The 15596-nt window shown below is 32.6% G+C and overlaps 1 protein-coding gene across 1 annotated transcript; it reads left to right on the top strand.

The window, feature by feature from the left end:
- Window positions 1-2115: 2115 nt before the first annotated feature.
- On the top strand, window positions 2116-3066 carry LOC137821581 (uncharacterized). Its single transcript, XM_068626238.2, has one exon. The coding sequence runs from the start codon at window positions 2199-2201 to the stop codon at window positions 2826-2828; it is 630 nt and encodes a 209-aa protein (XP_068482339.1). The 5' UTR covers window positions 2116-2198; the 3' UTR covers window positions 2829-3066.
- Window positions 3067-15596: the final 12530 nt, after the last annotated feature.

The raw sequence follows: 15596 nt of genomic DNA, 5'->3' as shown, positions 1-15596 counted from the left end.
ATGAGTTGGTTTGTTGAATTTAAATAAATATTTTAACAAATTTTTTTTTAACAATAATTAGTCAAGAACAATTTAATATTTTATATAACTTAATTAATTTAAATTAATATTTTAAAATTACATCATTTTTTTACATAAGAATGGATGTCCTAGAGTTAGGGGTGACAATGCATGATGGATCATTCGGATTGGCCCGCAGCTCCTTATAAAAAACGCTTGACATAGTCACTATTTTGTCTCGTTGATCCGCTTATACCCATTTTGCATAACCAACAATCTGCACGGGACAAGGATCGGGCGGGCTAGCTTGCAAGCCCACATAATAATAAAAAGGGTGTTTCTTCTTACACTCTCTTAAATTTCATGTTGCTCCTCATTAATTCTAGAAATCGAATTTCAAAAGTCAAAATAGTAATTCTAGATTCTCTAAGGTAAAAGTTGTTCTGAAAAGGTTATTTTGGATTTTTTTTTCTCTTTTGAATTTTTATTTCTGAAATTCACTTTTATGTTGTGGAAATTAAAATTTAAAATTGATGAGGTGTAGGAGGAAATTTGATAGAGTACAGGAAGAAACACCTTAATAAATAATACAAAATTACCTCCTCCAATTTTTATTTTCAATATATTAGAAGTGAATTAATATTTTTATTTCTAATAATAAAATTTTAAATTTTTATATGAACCCTAAATTTTAAACCGCATTGTCACCCATAGTTAGAGTTTTTTTTAATCTAATGTTAATATCACAGTTGTATTTAAAACAACATTATTTATTTTATATTTTTTAAAATTTCTTTTAAAGTTGGATATATTTAAGACAAAAAAACTAAAATCTTTTTAAATTTTGATATTTTTGAACGACTGAATAGTAAAAAAAAAAATTCAGACAATTTTTTTTTTAATTTTCAGTATTTTAATTTTTTTATATTCTTTTAGATTGATTCTTTTGTAGTTTTATAGTTTTTTTAATTATTCGAACTAAATTTGTATGTACTTCCTATAATTGGTGCCGAAGAACCCAATATAAAAATGACTTGCTTATTTATTATTTTGCTGCCAATTCGACATAGGTTGTTTGAAAAGAAAATATTATTTACACATAAAATGGTGATTTTGATCTAGTGACAGCATATTTTGCTACTTGCGAGTTAGAAAAAAAGATATAACGTTATAAGGAATATTTAATTAGATTTTAAATGAACTAAAAAACACTTACTTGACATCTCTCAATAATAATATTATAATAATATTTGTTTATTTTTTAATCTAAAGTTCTAATATATATTATTATATTATTAAAGTTAATTGTTAAGTGAGTGTAATTTTTTAAGAGAGTATAAAGAAACATTTCTCAGAAGGATAATAATTGAGTCGGTGGTATATATGGGTAAAAAAAAATTCTTTTTGACATTATATATATACATGGGTATTTGCTAGGTCACTGCGGTTGTTTTTTTTATTTATGATGCGCACTATTTCCCGCTATCAATCTCGTGTTTAGACTTTTCTAGCAAAATGGTTGAAAATAATGAAATTTGCTAATCAACTTTAACAGAGAATCAAACCTCGTGAATCTAATCAACAAGTTACTAATTTCAGTGTAGCCAACATAATATTTTCACCAAATATATGGTTGCAGCCATGGTACTATGCAGATATATGTGCCTTAGTTTTCAACTGGTGTTAGAAGTGTTGCATTGATCCCATTTCTTGCTTTTCCAATAGTTATTCCCGTGGTGGGTTTATTTCTTGAAAAAAGAAGAACAAGAGTTATGTACTACACTCTCTTTTAGTCATTTTAGATGTAGTTTTCCTTATAATACACCACTCTTACTTTTCCAACCAAACACATCTAAATTCAGTGTCTCATGTGAAGACACTTTTTTCTTTATTACTAAAGAATTGGAGAAGCAAAACTGAAACTAGCTACTACTCAATTATTTGGACTAACCCATTGAAAAGTGAAAAAGGTAATTGTTCTCCTTTAATTTCCAACTTTGCAACCAAAAAAAGACAAAAGGCATCTACACGTTCATAGAAAAATCCATACCAAAGATTGACTGTACAGACAGGTATATAGATAGTGCGTCATAGAATAACTAGAATAGACTGAGACATGTATCTAGCAGTATAAGTCCCCTAACTAGTATAAATAACAAGCATTGGTTGTGTTATTCAACAACTAAAACATCAACAACATGGCTTCCTTAAGCTTCCTAGTTCTGCTCTTTGCAGCTCTGGTTCTGTCCCCTCAAGGGCTTGCTAACTATGACAAGCCTCCTGTCTACAAGCCTCCCATTCAGAAGCCACCTGTGTACAAGCCCCCAGTAGAAAAGCCACCAGTTTACAAGCCCCCAGTAGAAAAACCACCAGTTTACAAGCCCCCAGTAGAAAAACCACCAGTGTATAAGCCCCCAGTTCAGAAACCACCAGTGTACAAGCCACCCTATGGGAAGCCACCAGTGCATGAGTCTCAATATGAGAAGGCCCCCCTTTATAAGTCACCACCACTTTACAAGCCACCAGTTCACAAGCCACCAGTTGAGAAACCACCCGTTTACAAGCCACCAGTTCACAAGCCACCGGTTGAGAAACCACCAGTGCACAAGCCACCGTATGGGAAGCCACCAGTGCAGGAGTCTCAATATGAGAAGCCCCCTGTTTATAAGTCACCACCAGTTTACAAGCCACCTGTTCACAAGCCTCCAGTAGAAAAACCACCAGTTTACAAACCCCCAGTTCACAAGCCCCCAGTAGAGAAACCACCAGTTTACAAGCCACCATACGGGAAGCCACCACACCCAAAGTACCCTCCAGGTTCTAACTGAACCACCCACTTCTGATGTTCAGAAAGGTGTTTTTAAGTATACGCAAAAATCAGAGGTGTAACAGCTACCATTGTCATGCTAAGAGTGTAGTTTACTTTACATATTCTCCCAAGGATTACTCTTAGTTCTTCTTTTCAAGCATTTCTTTACCGTGCTATGTGTATCATGGATGCACAATGTAGAACCGAAAAACATGTGCTTCGTACTTCAAATTATGAATAATAGAACTTTATAATCATAGCAGGAATCCTTAAACACTTCATCATACTATGCTTCGGATAACTCCTTTGAAAGAGTTTATTTGGACTGATGACATTTCCAGTTCTATCAGTGTTTGGTATGAGTATGTGGAGAAATTCATGGGAATATAGTCTTATTGAATAAATATTTTATTAAGCTATTTCGTCAAATGGACGTGCGTGAAATCGGGTTTTTGTCTATGTGGTTATATTTTTTTTTTTTTTTACTAAAATGGGATTTTTTAAAAAAAATTATAAATTTAAGCAAGTCGTGTCAATTCGACACGATTTCATATGTACAAATCGTTCCAATTAGATACGACTCTACCATCTCATACTTAACACAACTTCTATCTTGTCATAATTTTCTTCGATAACAATTTTCTTTATTTTTTAATTAATCAAATAATCAAGTTATTGTATTACATTATCGTCAAACATGATCCATACACGATTATCCAATTTTTTGTTTCTTAAAACTAACACTCTTAGAAAATTATGTATCAAATTAATTTTTAACATTACATAACTTACTACTCAATATATAAACAATAAAATTAAAAAAAATTATAACAGGGTAGAAGTCGTGCCAAGTTGACATGACAAAGTCGTGTCTAATTGGGACGATTTGTACATATGAAGTCGTGTCGAATTGATACGGCTTACCTAAATTTGTAATTTTTTTAAACGGACCCCATTTTGATAAAAAACAAAAAAAAATAACCCCATAGCCAAAAACCGGCGTGAAATCTATTGCCTGCAGGCAGATGGAGAGAGATGTGCAGTCAATGAAGGTCTTTATTTTGTATTTATTAAAGCAACATGCACCTAAAGTAACCTGGAATTTGGTGGTTTCAGATGTACCGAGTATATTTTCAGCAGGAAACTAACGCGAATTTAGATTAATTGAAGTATCACATGTGTCAATTACAAGTGGATTTTAAATTATTAAAAAAACTGCCTATATTCTGAATGGACATTATTTTAACGTTGAAAGAATAATTTATAGTTATTGAATTTAAGAATTTAGTAATAAAGGATAAGATGTTTATGTACCCTTAAGTCTTTCGGTTCATATCTAATCAAAGATATGAGAAAGGATTCTCATACATTAACACCTTTGTAAAAAGATTTACTTAACATTCTAATAAATTAATATTTTAATTTAAAATAATATTTTATTATTATAAAGAGTTGAAAAGTGGTTATACTTTATTTTGACATCCCTAAGCGTATGTTTGGAAAAAGAGATTTGGAATCTATCAGGCATAGATACAAACACGAATTAAGATACAGCTAAATTGAAAAACGATATATATATATATATATATATATATATATATATATTTGAAAATATACTATATACTTTTTAATCTGATTTTTTTTAAAAAAATATTTATAGAAAAATTTAACAAAAAGATAAACACATTAATCATTAAGTGGTTATATTTATTTAGTCATAAAAAAATTATCAGTAATTAATTATATTTATATAATCATTTATCAATAACTAAGTTAATAACTAGTTATATCTATTTAAAGTTATTTAAAATATTATAATTAAATATAAAATATTTTGATTTAAAATATTTTATTTCTTCTCAGTTAAAGTTTAATTTTATTTTAAAGTATTAATCTTTAATAAAACATTACTATTTAAAAGTTAATTTAAATTATAAAAAAATACTTTTATGTTTGAACTTGTTATGTTGTTGATGAATATGTTATTGTTGAGGTTGCTTTGAGAGAGGAAGAGCTTCGTCAAGAAGTTGTGAAAGAGGCATGAAAGAAGTCTCGACTCAAAAGAAGGGAAACGTGAAAAAATAGTGTCAACTTGTAGAGATTCTTAAAGAAAAAAGGCCTTGAGTTGCGTAGTTGATCATCAAGAGGCAGTGAGTGGGATGCTAGAGAAAGTTATTAGTTGTTTGCAACAAGTCTTAGCGAATAGACAGAAACGACATAAACTTGATCATGAGTGTGCAATGAATTAACCCCTTGCATTGATTCTTTCGAAAGAGAAGTTGGGTAACGATAAAGATAATGTGTGAAATGAAAAGCATGATGATCATTAGCTAACCATAAAATTGAATAAATTGTTCTGCATGGAGTGCTGGTGAAATCACGTTGATGATTTGTGTCAACAATTTCGTTCATAAATTGTTGTGTTTTGTAGTTCTGTTGAATTGTGATTCAATAGAGCAGTTTGAACATTGTCACTCAGTCCTAAAATTAATTTGGTGGTTGTGTTTGTGTAGCAACGTTGTACAAAAGCGGCAAGATCGCTTGTATCTATATTAAGTTTGTTCCATGTATCCATTTTTGTGACCTTTTGTAATACAAGCAACAAGCATGTTAAAAGTAATCTTTATTATAAAAGAAATCAATAATTAAAAAAAAAATCAATTGAAGTGTGGAAATTCTTTTGACCAAGAATTAAAATAATCAAAGTAAAATAATGGATTGGCTTCCGCATACAAGTTGGAGAAAAGCATCACCTGCTTAGTCCTTGTTGTGGAGAATGAGTTCAAGTAGAATGAGATTTGACTTTGATCTCACTGTTTTGTTTCGTTCAGATTTTGCTCATTTAAATGCAAATAATAAAATCAATAACTTTATAGAATTGCCCTTCTGTAAATACTTTAATTCATAAACCTGTTTCAGATTGCCATTTCCACTTTTTTTTTTTCATCGTACATAATTTTACTACACGCAAAAAAATAACCTACAAACGATAATCATCGGTAAATTGTATATCAAACTTTATATGTAAAATTATGACTATCAATTTTACCATGTTGTCCACTTTCCCTTTAGGCCTAAGCGAATGGATGTTGACTTTTGTCAGGATCTGCATATTTACCTCAACTACGACTCTACACAAAGACAAACATCATATTAAAAAATCATGTTTTTACTCCATAACAAAAAAATTCACACTTTAATATTGACAAACTTAATGTCTTCTTCATCAAGACCGGAGGTCAAAGTCCGGTATATAAGCTCACAATCAACATCATCATGCGTATTACTTTATGTTAGCGTTATTGTCTTGTATGGTGATGACTCCCCATTATGGTTGCCCTTCAAGACTTGTTCTGGTAGAAATCTAATTTTGTTTTCAAGGGTGCTAATGCAAATGCCATTTGCCTCGGTCTTTTGTCGACACTGTCGTTGCTCAGACAAAACGCTTTCCAAATCAATGGAAGTGAAGGAGGATTCATTATTCTCACTACATTTTGGCGAGGACTCTCCACCAAAATGTCGTGCTTCAAACACTATATCCAACGTCTTTTCTTCCTTTGATAGATCCCAATCCCATACAATATGAAAAAATTCCAATAAAAGAATTCAAATAAATGAAAACTACCACTTCAAAACTTCAATAAATGAATCACCAATTACTCCATCAAAAAAACTACCAAAAGACCTAGATGTTTGCGGAAAATAAAAAACAACAAACCCAAGCAATATATACAGTCTATAGAATACATTAACATCTCTTTTTATTCTTATTTTATTGTTCTTCAACTTATTCACAATGCCAACTATTTTGATCTCCTCCCCAACAAATAAATTTTTAACCAAGCCCCCCTCATCGTCTTCTAATTCAACATTTTTTACAATAATTCCTAATCTCAAACTAATACAAACATCAAAAGGACTAAATGGCACAAGATGTTGCCTTATTCTAAATCATTGGTCCTCAATTGACCACCTAATAACCAATTCCTTTAAAACAGAACTTGAAATAATTAATGGTTGTTTTAATCCAAACAATCATTTAAAGGGTGTACTTTCAATTCTCTTACGTTGGGAGGAAGATAACATATCATTAATCTCAATGATATTTTCTATATACTTTGTGTCTCACCCTAATCTACAATTGTAAACAATAAACCAATTACTTGAAATAAAGTTATACAAAAACAAAATATACTTATTAAGACAAACATACATTAACTTCGTCAACTTTCACACCATACTCTTTTGCCATATTTTTGCTTCAAAAACAAACATAGCATGAACAAAACACAAAGTCAGCAAATTCAGGAGTTTGTAAGGCCAATGTACACTTCATAAAACAATTTTGCTATCCTATATATACTCTCTATATATCAATACATAATCTTGCATCCTATAGCAAAACATTGTGCCTTAGTCACATACACTAATGTTCCCGCTTCAATTTCCATAAAATCAACTCATAAATTCAAAATTATTTTTAGATATACAAAAGCATTCAACTTAGAAATTTTGACCATCCTCTATTCAACTTTCAATACTGCAATTCACATTCTACTGTCACATAATTAAGTCACGACCACAGATAAAACACAAAATTCATAAAAGGACAAACATATGCTGAAATGCAAAAGGGGCAAATGAAGGAAGAAAAACAAAACAAAAAAAAATTATACAGCTCATTCCATCCTAATTAGTTTTAAACTAACCTAAAAACCCTACCATGACCACTCAAGGAACACTCACTCACTCAAAGGGAACACAACCAAGGAAAGCACACATACTCACCATGACAATACCAACACCAAGACCAAACCAAAACCACACCAACAGAAGAAGAGAACAAACTGCACCACACCGGAAAACACAGTGCCATCACCAACTAGAATACCATGGAAAATGCACCACACCGACGACGAAGTCAGTGAAGAGACCAACGACAACAAACACGAAAATGGAAGGATGTCATTGTCACAATAAAAACGAATAGAAACAGAATCGAAGAGGGACCAGCCACTAAGAACTCGAACTAAACAGAGGAACTGAGAACAAACGAAAGCACTACACTATGAAGTTGAACAAGAGAGCAAAAATAGCGGGATTCAATTTAACCTAAAAATTTATTATTTCATAAATTCCAACCGAACGTGCCATGTCAACAAACTCAATCTCACACTGCTATGTCATTGCCACGTCTACAGCGTCAAATGTGTGTTACTGTGCAGAGGATGTCAACACCGGGACACTAAAAGAATGCATTTCCCAATTTCCCAGTTCAAAATATGTAGGTACAGTCTTCACTTTTATTTTTAAATATTTTCTCTGCAACCCTTCATCTTCTTATTCGTTTTCATTTTGCCTTCTTTGTCTTCCTTTCCACCCTTCATCTTCTCCGTTCTTCTTCTCCCGTCCACTACAACATTAACTTAAAAGTGTCATCCGCGTGTCCACAAACTGGGTCGTGTCCGGCCTAGCTCAATGCATCCGACACTGTATAGTCCTTGTGTCTATCAGTTGTTTGTATCCAATACGCGTCTGACGCGCAGAAGCGGAGATGATGAAGCGTGTCCGAGCTTCATAGTTTGGAATGATTTGAAAGGAAAGTGAGGTTGTTTGGATTCTGGTATGTTAGAGTATATTTGTAAGGAAAGTTTATTGAATTTTGTGACTATTGTGATGGTTATGTAGAAATTTTTAATTTTTTAAAAGGTGTAAAATGTAAGTTTACAAATTTACCCTTACTTTTAAAAATATATGAATAATAATAAATAAATAATTTATTTATATATTTATTTTTTATAATTAATAATAATATTATTATTATATAAATAATAATATTATTAATTATTATTCTTTATTCTTTATAATTGTTTTAATTATTTATTTAATTTTTATTTCATAAATATATTATTTATTATTTATTACTTATTATAATTATTCTTTTAATTATTTATTAATATTTTTTTAATAATTATTATTATTATGTTTATATTAAATTATACAATTAATTATATTTATTTTATTATAATTTAAATATTAATAAATTAATAATATGAAAATATAAACGTATATATAAAAATATATATTCATATGATTTGCTTTTGCGTAAATCCTCACACCTATGCGAAGAAAAAAGCTTAAAAATATTTTGACTCCTCTTTTGTTTTTAAATAATTTTGATAATATTAATTTTTATTCATGTATTTGAGTATACGTAGATTCTTTATTAAGATGAGCCAAAACTTTAATAAATGTTAAAAGTATTGATGACTATCATCTTCATTTATTATATATATATATATATATTTAATTTTACTGGCTTTTTATTTTTAACATCAACTTAAATTAGATTTTTTATTATCAATAATAAATAAGTTAAATAAAAATGAGACTTTAGGAGTATTTATATTTTTTTACAATAACGATTTATTATCAACCTAATCTTTCTCAAACCAGACCAAGCAATGCATGTCTACGTTGTTTGGCTAAAGCTGCAGAAAACATACAGGGGTATTCAAACCCGTTACAGCTATCAATAAGCAAGGCACAAAACTGCTTTGAATAAACATAAATCGATATTGCAGAAAATTTTAGATTTTAAAACAGTTTCCAAATTGCCGTTTGCAAACTACAAACACTGCAGACTGCAAAACCCAAAAACCAAGAACCTCAAAATGATGTCCTTGTGAACACCAAATTTCAGAACCAAACCAGTAGCCTCTTAGTCTTTTACTGCCTAGCTATCGCCAACCCTCTACACTAATTCGGATAGCACAGTGAACAAGAGCATCAGTAGAAGAAAATTGGTTCTGTCGGAGACACATAGGATGTTTGAGTAAATTGTAATGCAGGTCTTCCAGTAGTATTGATTGTCTGACTAGAGCTAGCTATGTATTCATTTGATATGCCAAAGGAAGCATAATTTAATTCTCCTTATTAAGAAGATATTGACTAAACAGATCATAGCCTCTAGACAAATTTTGGCTCTGAAATTGGGACGTTCCTCCTCTTCACAAGGCCACATGTTCCTTTTGCAGCTTTTGAAAAAAGAGCACAACGCACTTCGCAGCCCTGCAAGCTCCATCCCCCTCTGCATTTTTGTCGAAGCAAGAAAACGACAAAACATTACTTTGACACATACGCACACACACATCCTGATATGATCCAAAAACACTTAAAGATGATCAAGGATGTTATACTTGAAGGGTCATCTCAACAAGCATTTAAAGATGTCATCAATAAGAGGAATGGTCAAGGACCACAACACTTGAAGTTCTTCCTATTAGTGTTCTTAATATTGAGGTCCAAGCCCAATAATCTCAAGGAAGAATTACAAGGAGCAAGTCTAAAGTTTTGAGAAAAGAGCATAAATGCTTTCTCTTTTTTGTAATCACCCTTGTATAAAGTTTGTAGATAATATAGGAGTAGCTTTAGGAAAGTGTCAAAAAGGAAAACCAAAAGACACCTCTCATGTAAGACTCTTAGGCACTACTTTAGAGAAGGAACTAGAAGAGTGACTCTTCCAACTCCCTTGCCTTGTATAAATAGAGGTACATGGTGCCTTGTATCATAAGTTTGAAATTGAATTTTTGAGTAAAGAAACTATACCAAATTGGTGAGAGAGTTGTGTGAGACTTGTTCTCTACTATTCTTCCTAGTCTTATCTTGGGAGGTTCTTGGGACTCTCAAGTGGCGGCATCCACTCATCTTCAAGCTTTTCCACCCTTCAAGTGGCGTGAAACACTCCAAGGATCATCAACCACATAAGTTCATCTCCTTTCATCTTCCATAATTACTCATTTGTTGTTTTCTTGTAGTTTTTCAATTCCAATCGATTCATTTGTTTCCTTTTGTGCTTTCATTTCATTTGCTGCACTTGTTCTTCTTTTTGTTCGGTTCCTTTCCTTTGTACATGTTGTTCTTGTTTCGGTTTCCATAGAAACTCATTGCTATATTGAATTCTTGAGTTTCAGTTGGTGGGTTTTGTTCTTTGTTGTGTTTCAATCGGTAGTTTTAATTCTTGTGGTGTTCTTGTTTCTAATTTTGTGTTCTTGATGAGTCATTGAATGGTTAAGAATCTTGATCCAATTCTTGAAAGTGTTTTTTCCTATATCAACTCACATCATGTGGTATCATGAGTCCTAGGTGTGTTCTTGTGTGTTTGAGTTATTTTTGGCACTTTTAATTCAAGAACTTTACATTCTTGTTCTTTACTTTCATATACTTGTCATTAGCATTCTGTTTTTGCCTTATTTTGAGTACTTTCTTGTTGTTTTAATTGTTGCAATTAATTGTGTTTGTGTCAAGTCATGTTTTCTCCTATAATGTCATCAATTCTATGTAGTACTTTTCTTGATAATTTTGGTTGATTGATTTTATTTGAGTGCAGTTTTATATTACTGTTTTTATCCTTTGGTGCCTTTTATTTTTAGTTTTGAGTTCATGCTTGTGTGTTAGGTTCATACAAGTTCTTAAACATCAATTCTATTGTGTCTTTTGAAGTTCTCAATTTTGTTTTTAATTCCAGAATAGGTTTCCTCTGTTTTGTATGAAACTGTGCTGACTGTTTTGTTTATGCAAATTACAATTGTTGGAGAAAAATTCTGAAACTCTGGATTTATGTAGTTTGAAGTGTTACAAGAGAGTGAAAAAAAATAAGTGTTTCAAAATTCCAAGTACAAAAAAAATGATAAATCAAATACGTACAGAGTGCAAAAATTATGACTTTGGAAAAACGGTGATGGGCAGTGATTTTCGGAAATTTATCACAATTAATTGGTATACTGTTTGTGGGTGATTCCAGGGCCCAAATTGAGATAACATCTTGAAGTTTCATTGGTTTAAATTTCATATTTCAGTTTGCATTCTCAAGTTCCAGATAAATCTTTAAAGTTACGCACAGTTTTTACACAATTTCCAGTAGTGTTGTTTTTTGGTTTTCTTCATCCTATTCTAGTGCTTTTCTCTAGGTTCCTTTTGAGTGCTATCTTTTAATTGAGTCCCTTATTTTCTTGATTGTCTTTTCATTCAATATTCTTTGAGTTTGTCATATATCTTGTGTTCCTTTTGCTATAGCCTTTTCTTGTTTACATCTTTTATTGATTGTCTTTTATTGTTCCTTAAAGTTTTGTGGTGTATTGGCTTTGAGAAAGAGTGAGTTGCTTTGACATCTTTCATTTGAGAATTATTTCTTGGAGTGCTTTGAGTGCCTTTAACTTCCATCACCGCAACATAATTGTTCACTTTTCTAACCTTGTTTTCTTGAAATTGTTTGTTCATTGTGTTTGTTGTTTTCATTTTGGCAATGGCTACCTATTCAAGTGGTGAATCTTCCAAACCACACTCTCCACAAAGAGAATTTATTATTGGTGAATTGAAGGAGGCAAAATGCTCCCTTGCACAAAAAGATGAAGTCATGAAACAATTGGAGGAAAGATTACAAAGACTTGAAGTGACTCTTGATAGGTCCAACCATTCCAACCTTGGAAGCCGTCATTCTCATAGACATTCTTCAAGAAGTTCTTCCATTTCTCACGTTCATGGAGAAGAAAGTGGAAGGAGGAGGCATCATCACCATCATCATCATGAAGATAGGCGCCAAAATGTGGCAAAGCCTTATTTTCCAATTCTAAAATTGCCTAGTTTTAGTGGGGATGGTGATCCTAATGTATATTTGGTTTGGGAGGCAAAGGTTGAGCAAATTTTTCATGTACATGAGGTCCTTGAAGACTAAAGGGTTAAACTAGCTTCTTTAGAATTTTTAGACTATGCCATGCAATGGTGGCATAAGACTCTTATGGACATTGGACTAAACAAGAGATCTCCCGTGGTTTCTTGGAACGATTTAAAGAGTGTATGTGCGATAGATTTGTTCCACCACACTTTAGGAAAGACCTATTGTTGAAGCTCCAACGGCTTCACCAAGGCACGCTAAGTGTGGATGCTTATTTCAAGGAGCTAAAAACGCTTTTAATCCAAGTAGATATGCATGAAAATGAGGAAGCTAAAATGATTAGATTTGTGAGTGGTCTTAGAAGGGATATTCAAAATGTTGTGGGACTTCATCAGTATTCATCTTTACAAAATTTGGTTCACCTTGCCATCAAGGTTGAATCTCAATTTTCAAAGAAAAATGCTTTAAAAATACTCATAATGATGGCTATTACAACAACTCTTGGAAAAATAAAAACAAATCTTTTTCAAAGTATCCTCCTAAAGAATCATCTTTCAAAACTAGGGATTCTAAGCCTTCAACTTCTAATCCTAAGTCACCAACAAAATCGTCTAGTAAGAAATGTTTTAAATGCTTAGGATATGGTCACATAGCTTCTAATTGCCCTTCTAAACGAAATATGTTTATACATGATGGGGTAGTGATTAGTGAGCATGATTCCGATTCATCTAGACATTCTACATCTCCTAGGTCCCCAGGTGAATATGAGTGTGAAATACATTGTGAAGGTGACTTATTGATGATAAGGCGAATGTTGGGCACAATTCCAAAACCTTTGGATGATACCCAAAGAGAAATATTTTTCACACCCACTGTCTTATCACCAACAAGTTATGTTCCTTGATTATTGATGGGGGTAGTTGTACTAATGTGGCTAGTACAAGAGTTGTGGAGAAGTTAGCCTTATCCACTATCTCTCATACCAAGCCCTATAAATTACAATGGCTTAGTACCGAAGGTGAAATCATGGTTAACAAATAAGTCCTCATTAATTTTGCAATAGGAAAGTATAAAGATGAGGTTTTATGTGATGTTGTACCAATGGAAGCAACTCATGTTCTTTTAGGAAGGCCTTGGCAATATGATAGACATGTTTTACATGATGGCCTATCCAATACAATGTCTTTTTCCTTCCAAGGGCGCAAGGTTACCTTAAAACCCCTCTCTCCCCAAGAGATTCATGAAGACCAAATAAAAATGAAAACTAAAAGAGAAAATGAGAAAGCAAAAGAAGTAAGTACTAAACCGAGTCACAATACTTTATCCACTAAATCAATCATGTTGACTCGTGCTATGCCTCAACTTGAGCCTCCAAGGTATTCTTCTTCTTTATCTTTTTCATTATCCAAGGTTCCTAATTCAACACCATCTTGGTTAAAAAATATTAGGGATGATTTTTACATACCTCCTAATGGTTTTCACCTTTTAAGAGGATTTTTTTCAAAGAATATCATCATTCTCAAACAATCTTTTCCAACATGGTCTGTTTATCAACGTTTCAAAATGCTAAGTCAAGTTTGCCTATCTCTTCTTGCATTTTCTTATCTAATTACAATCTGACTTTGTCTTATGCAGGAGTACTAAATTCGTGGTCGAATTTTCTCCAACTTGGAGGGCATGAGGTGATCCAAAAATACATAAAGATGACCAAGGATGCTACACTTGAAGGGTCATCTCAACAAGCAAATAAAGACCTCATTAATAGGAGAAATGGACAAAGCCCAAAGCATTTGAAGTTCTTCTTATTATCTTCTCAAAAGATGAGGTCCAAGCCAATTAATATATTTTGTAATATTTTTAGAATAGTTTCAAGATAGAACATTAAAAGGGAAGTAGTAGGAAAAGTCACTTTTCTAGAATAAGGAAGTGACTTGAAAAGGGGTGGCATTTACCTTGTCTTTTCATATGTCTTGCCTTTTAATTTACAAGTGACTCTTCATGTAGTATTTTTACCTTTTCATGACCGGTCCTTTATGCCTATATAAAGAGGAGCCTTGCTTTTGTAAACACAAGTTGAAAGTTGAATATTGAAATTGGAAGTGAGTGGTTTCTTTGTGAGACTTGCTCTCCTTCTCTTTGTCTCATCTTGTGGATCTTGGGAATCCTCAACTGGCGGCACTCTCACTCATCTTGGAGCCTTCCACCATCCAAGTGGCGTGATCACTCCCATTGTCTTCAACCACATAAGTTTCTTCAACTCTTCATCTTCTTCTTCCATACCCATTCTATATTAAAAACTCTAAAACATGTTTTGTTTCTTGTTCTTGATTTTCAATCGGTCAAATGTTGTTATTGAATGTTTCTAATCAATAGTTTATCATTGGTTCTTGTTTTATCGGTTGGAATTACTTGTTGATGTTCTATTTGGTTCATGTTCTTGAAATGGGTTTCCCATGGGTTTCTTGATTTGTGTTCTTGAAATGGGTTTCCATTTGGTTCTCTTGTTCTTGTTGTGTTCTTGAATTGCTTGTAGAATCTTGATCCAATTCTTGAAAGTGTCATATAATGGGTAATCCCTTAATCAACTCATATCACATCCACACACACATATGAACACAAACACAAACAAACATACACACACAAACCCAAACATACATATACACAAAGACACACATACATGCATCCATACACGCATGCACAAATACACACACGAAAACATACAGACACATACATGCACACACCTACACTTAGACACACGCACACACTCACAGACACACAAACACATAGATATAGAGACACACACTCACTCACACACAAAGACACACACACACAAATATAGACATACACATACACACATCCACACATAGACACCTACATGCAAACACACGCAAAGAAAAAAACACACACATATATAGGCACACGGGCGCACCCATACAAACAAGCACACACACGCAAACACAAACAAACACATTCACACGCGTGCATAAACACACATAAAGACACACACAAGACATACATTGAAACACGTACACAAACATATACACATGCACACACAGACACACACATGCACACGCAGGCACAGACACACGCACATGCACACGCATAGAAAAACAC

The sequence above is a fragment of the Phaseolus vulgaris genome, chromosome 9, assembly GCF_051622355.1.
Source record: "Phaseolus vulgaris cultivar YP4 chromosome 9, ASM5162235v1, whole genome shotgun sequence".
Taxonomy (NCBI): domain Eukaryota; kingdom Viridiplantae; phylum Streptophyta; class Magnoliopsida; order Fabales; family Fabaceae; genus Phaseolus; species Phaseolus vulgaris.
This window is presented reverse-complemented; position numbering and strand designations above follow the sequence as displayed.

Excerpts from the sequence above, each read along its gene's own strand:
- LOC137821581 (XM_068626238.2), top strand. The coding sequence starts at position 2,199 with ATGGCTTCCTTAAGCTTCCTAGTTCTGCTCTTTGCAGCTCTGGTTCTG.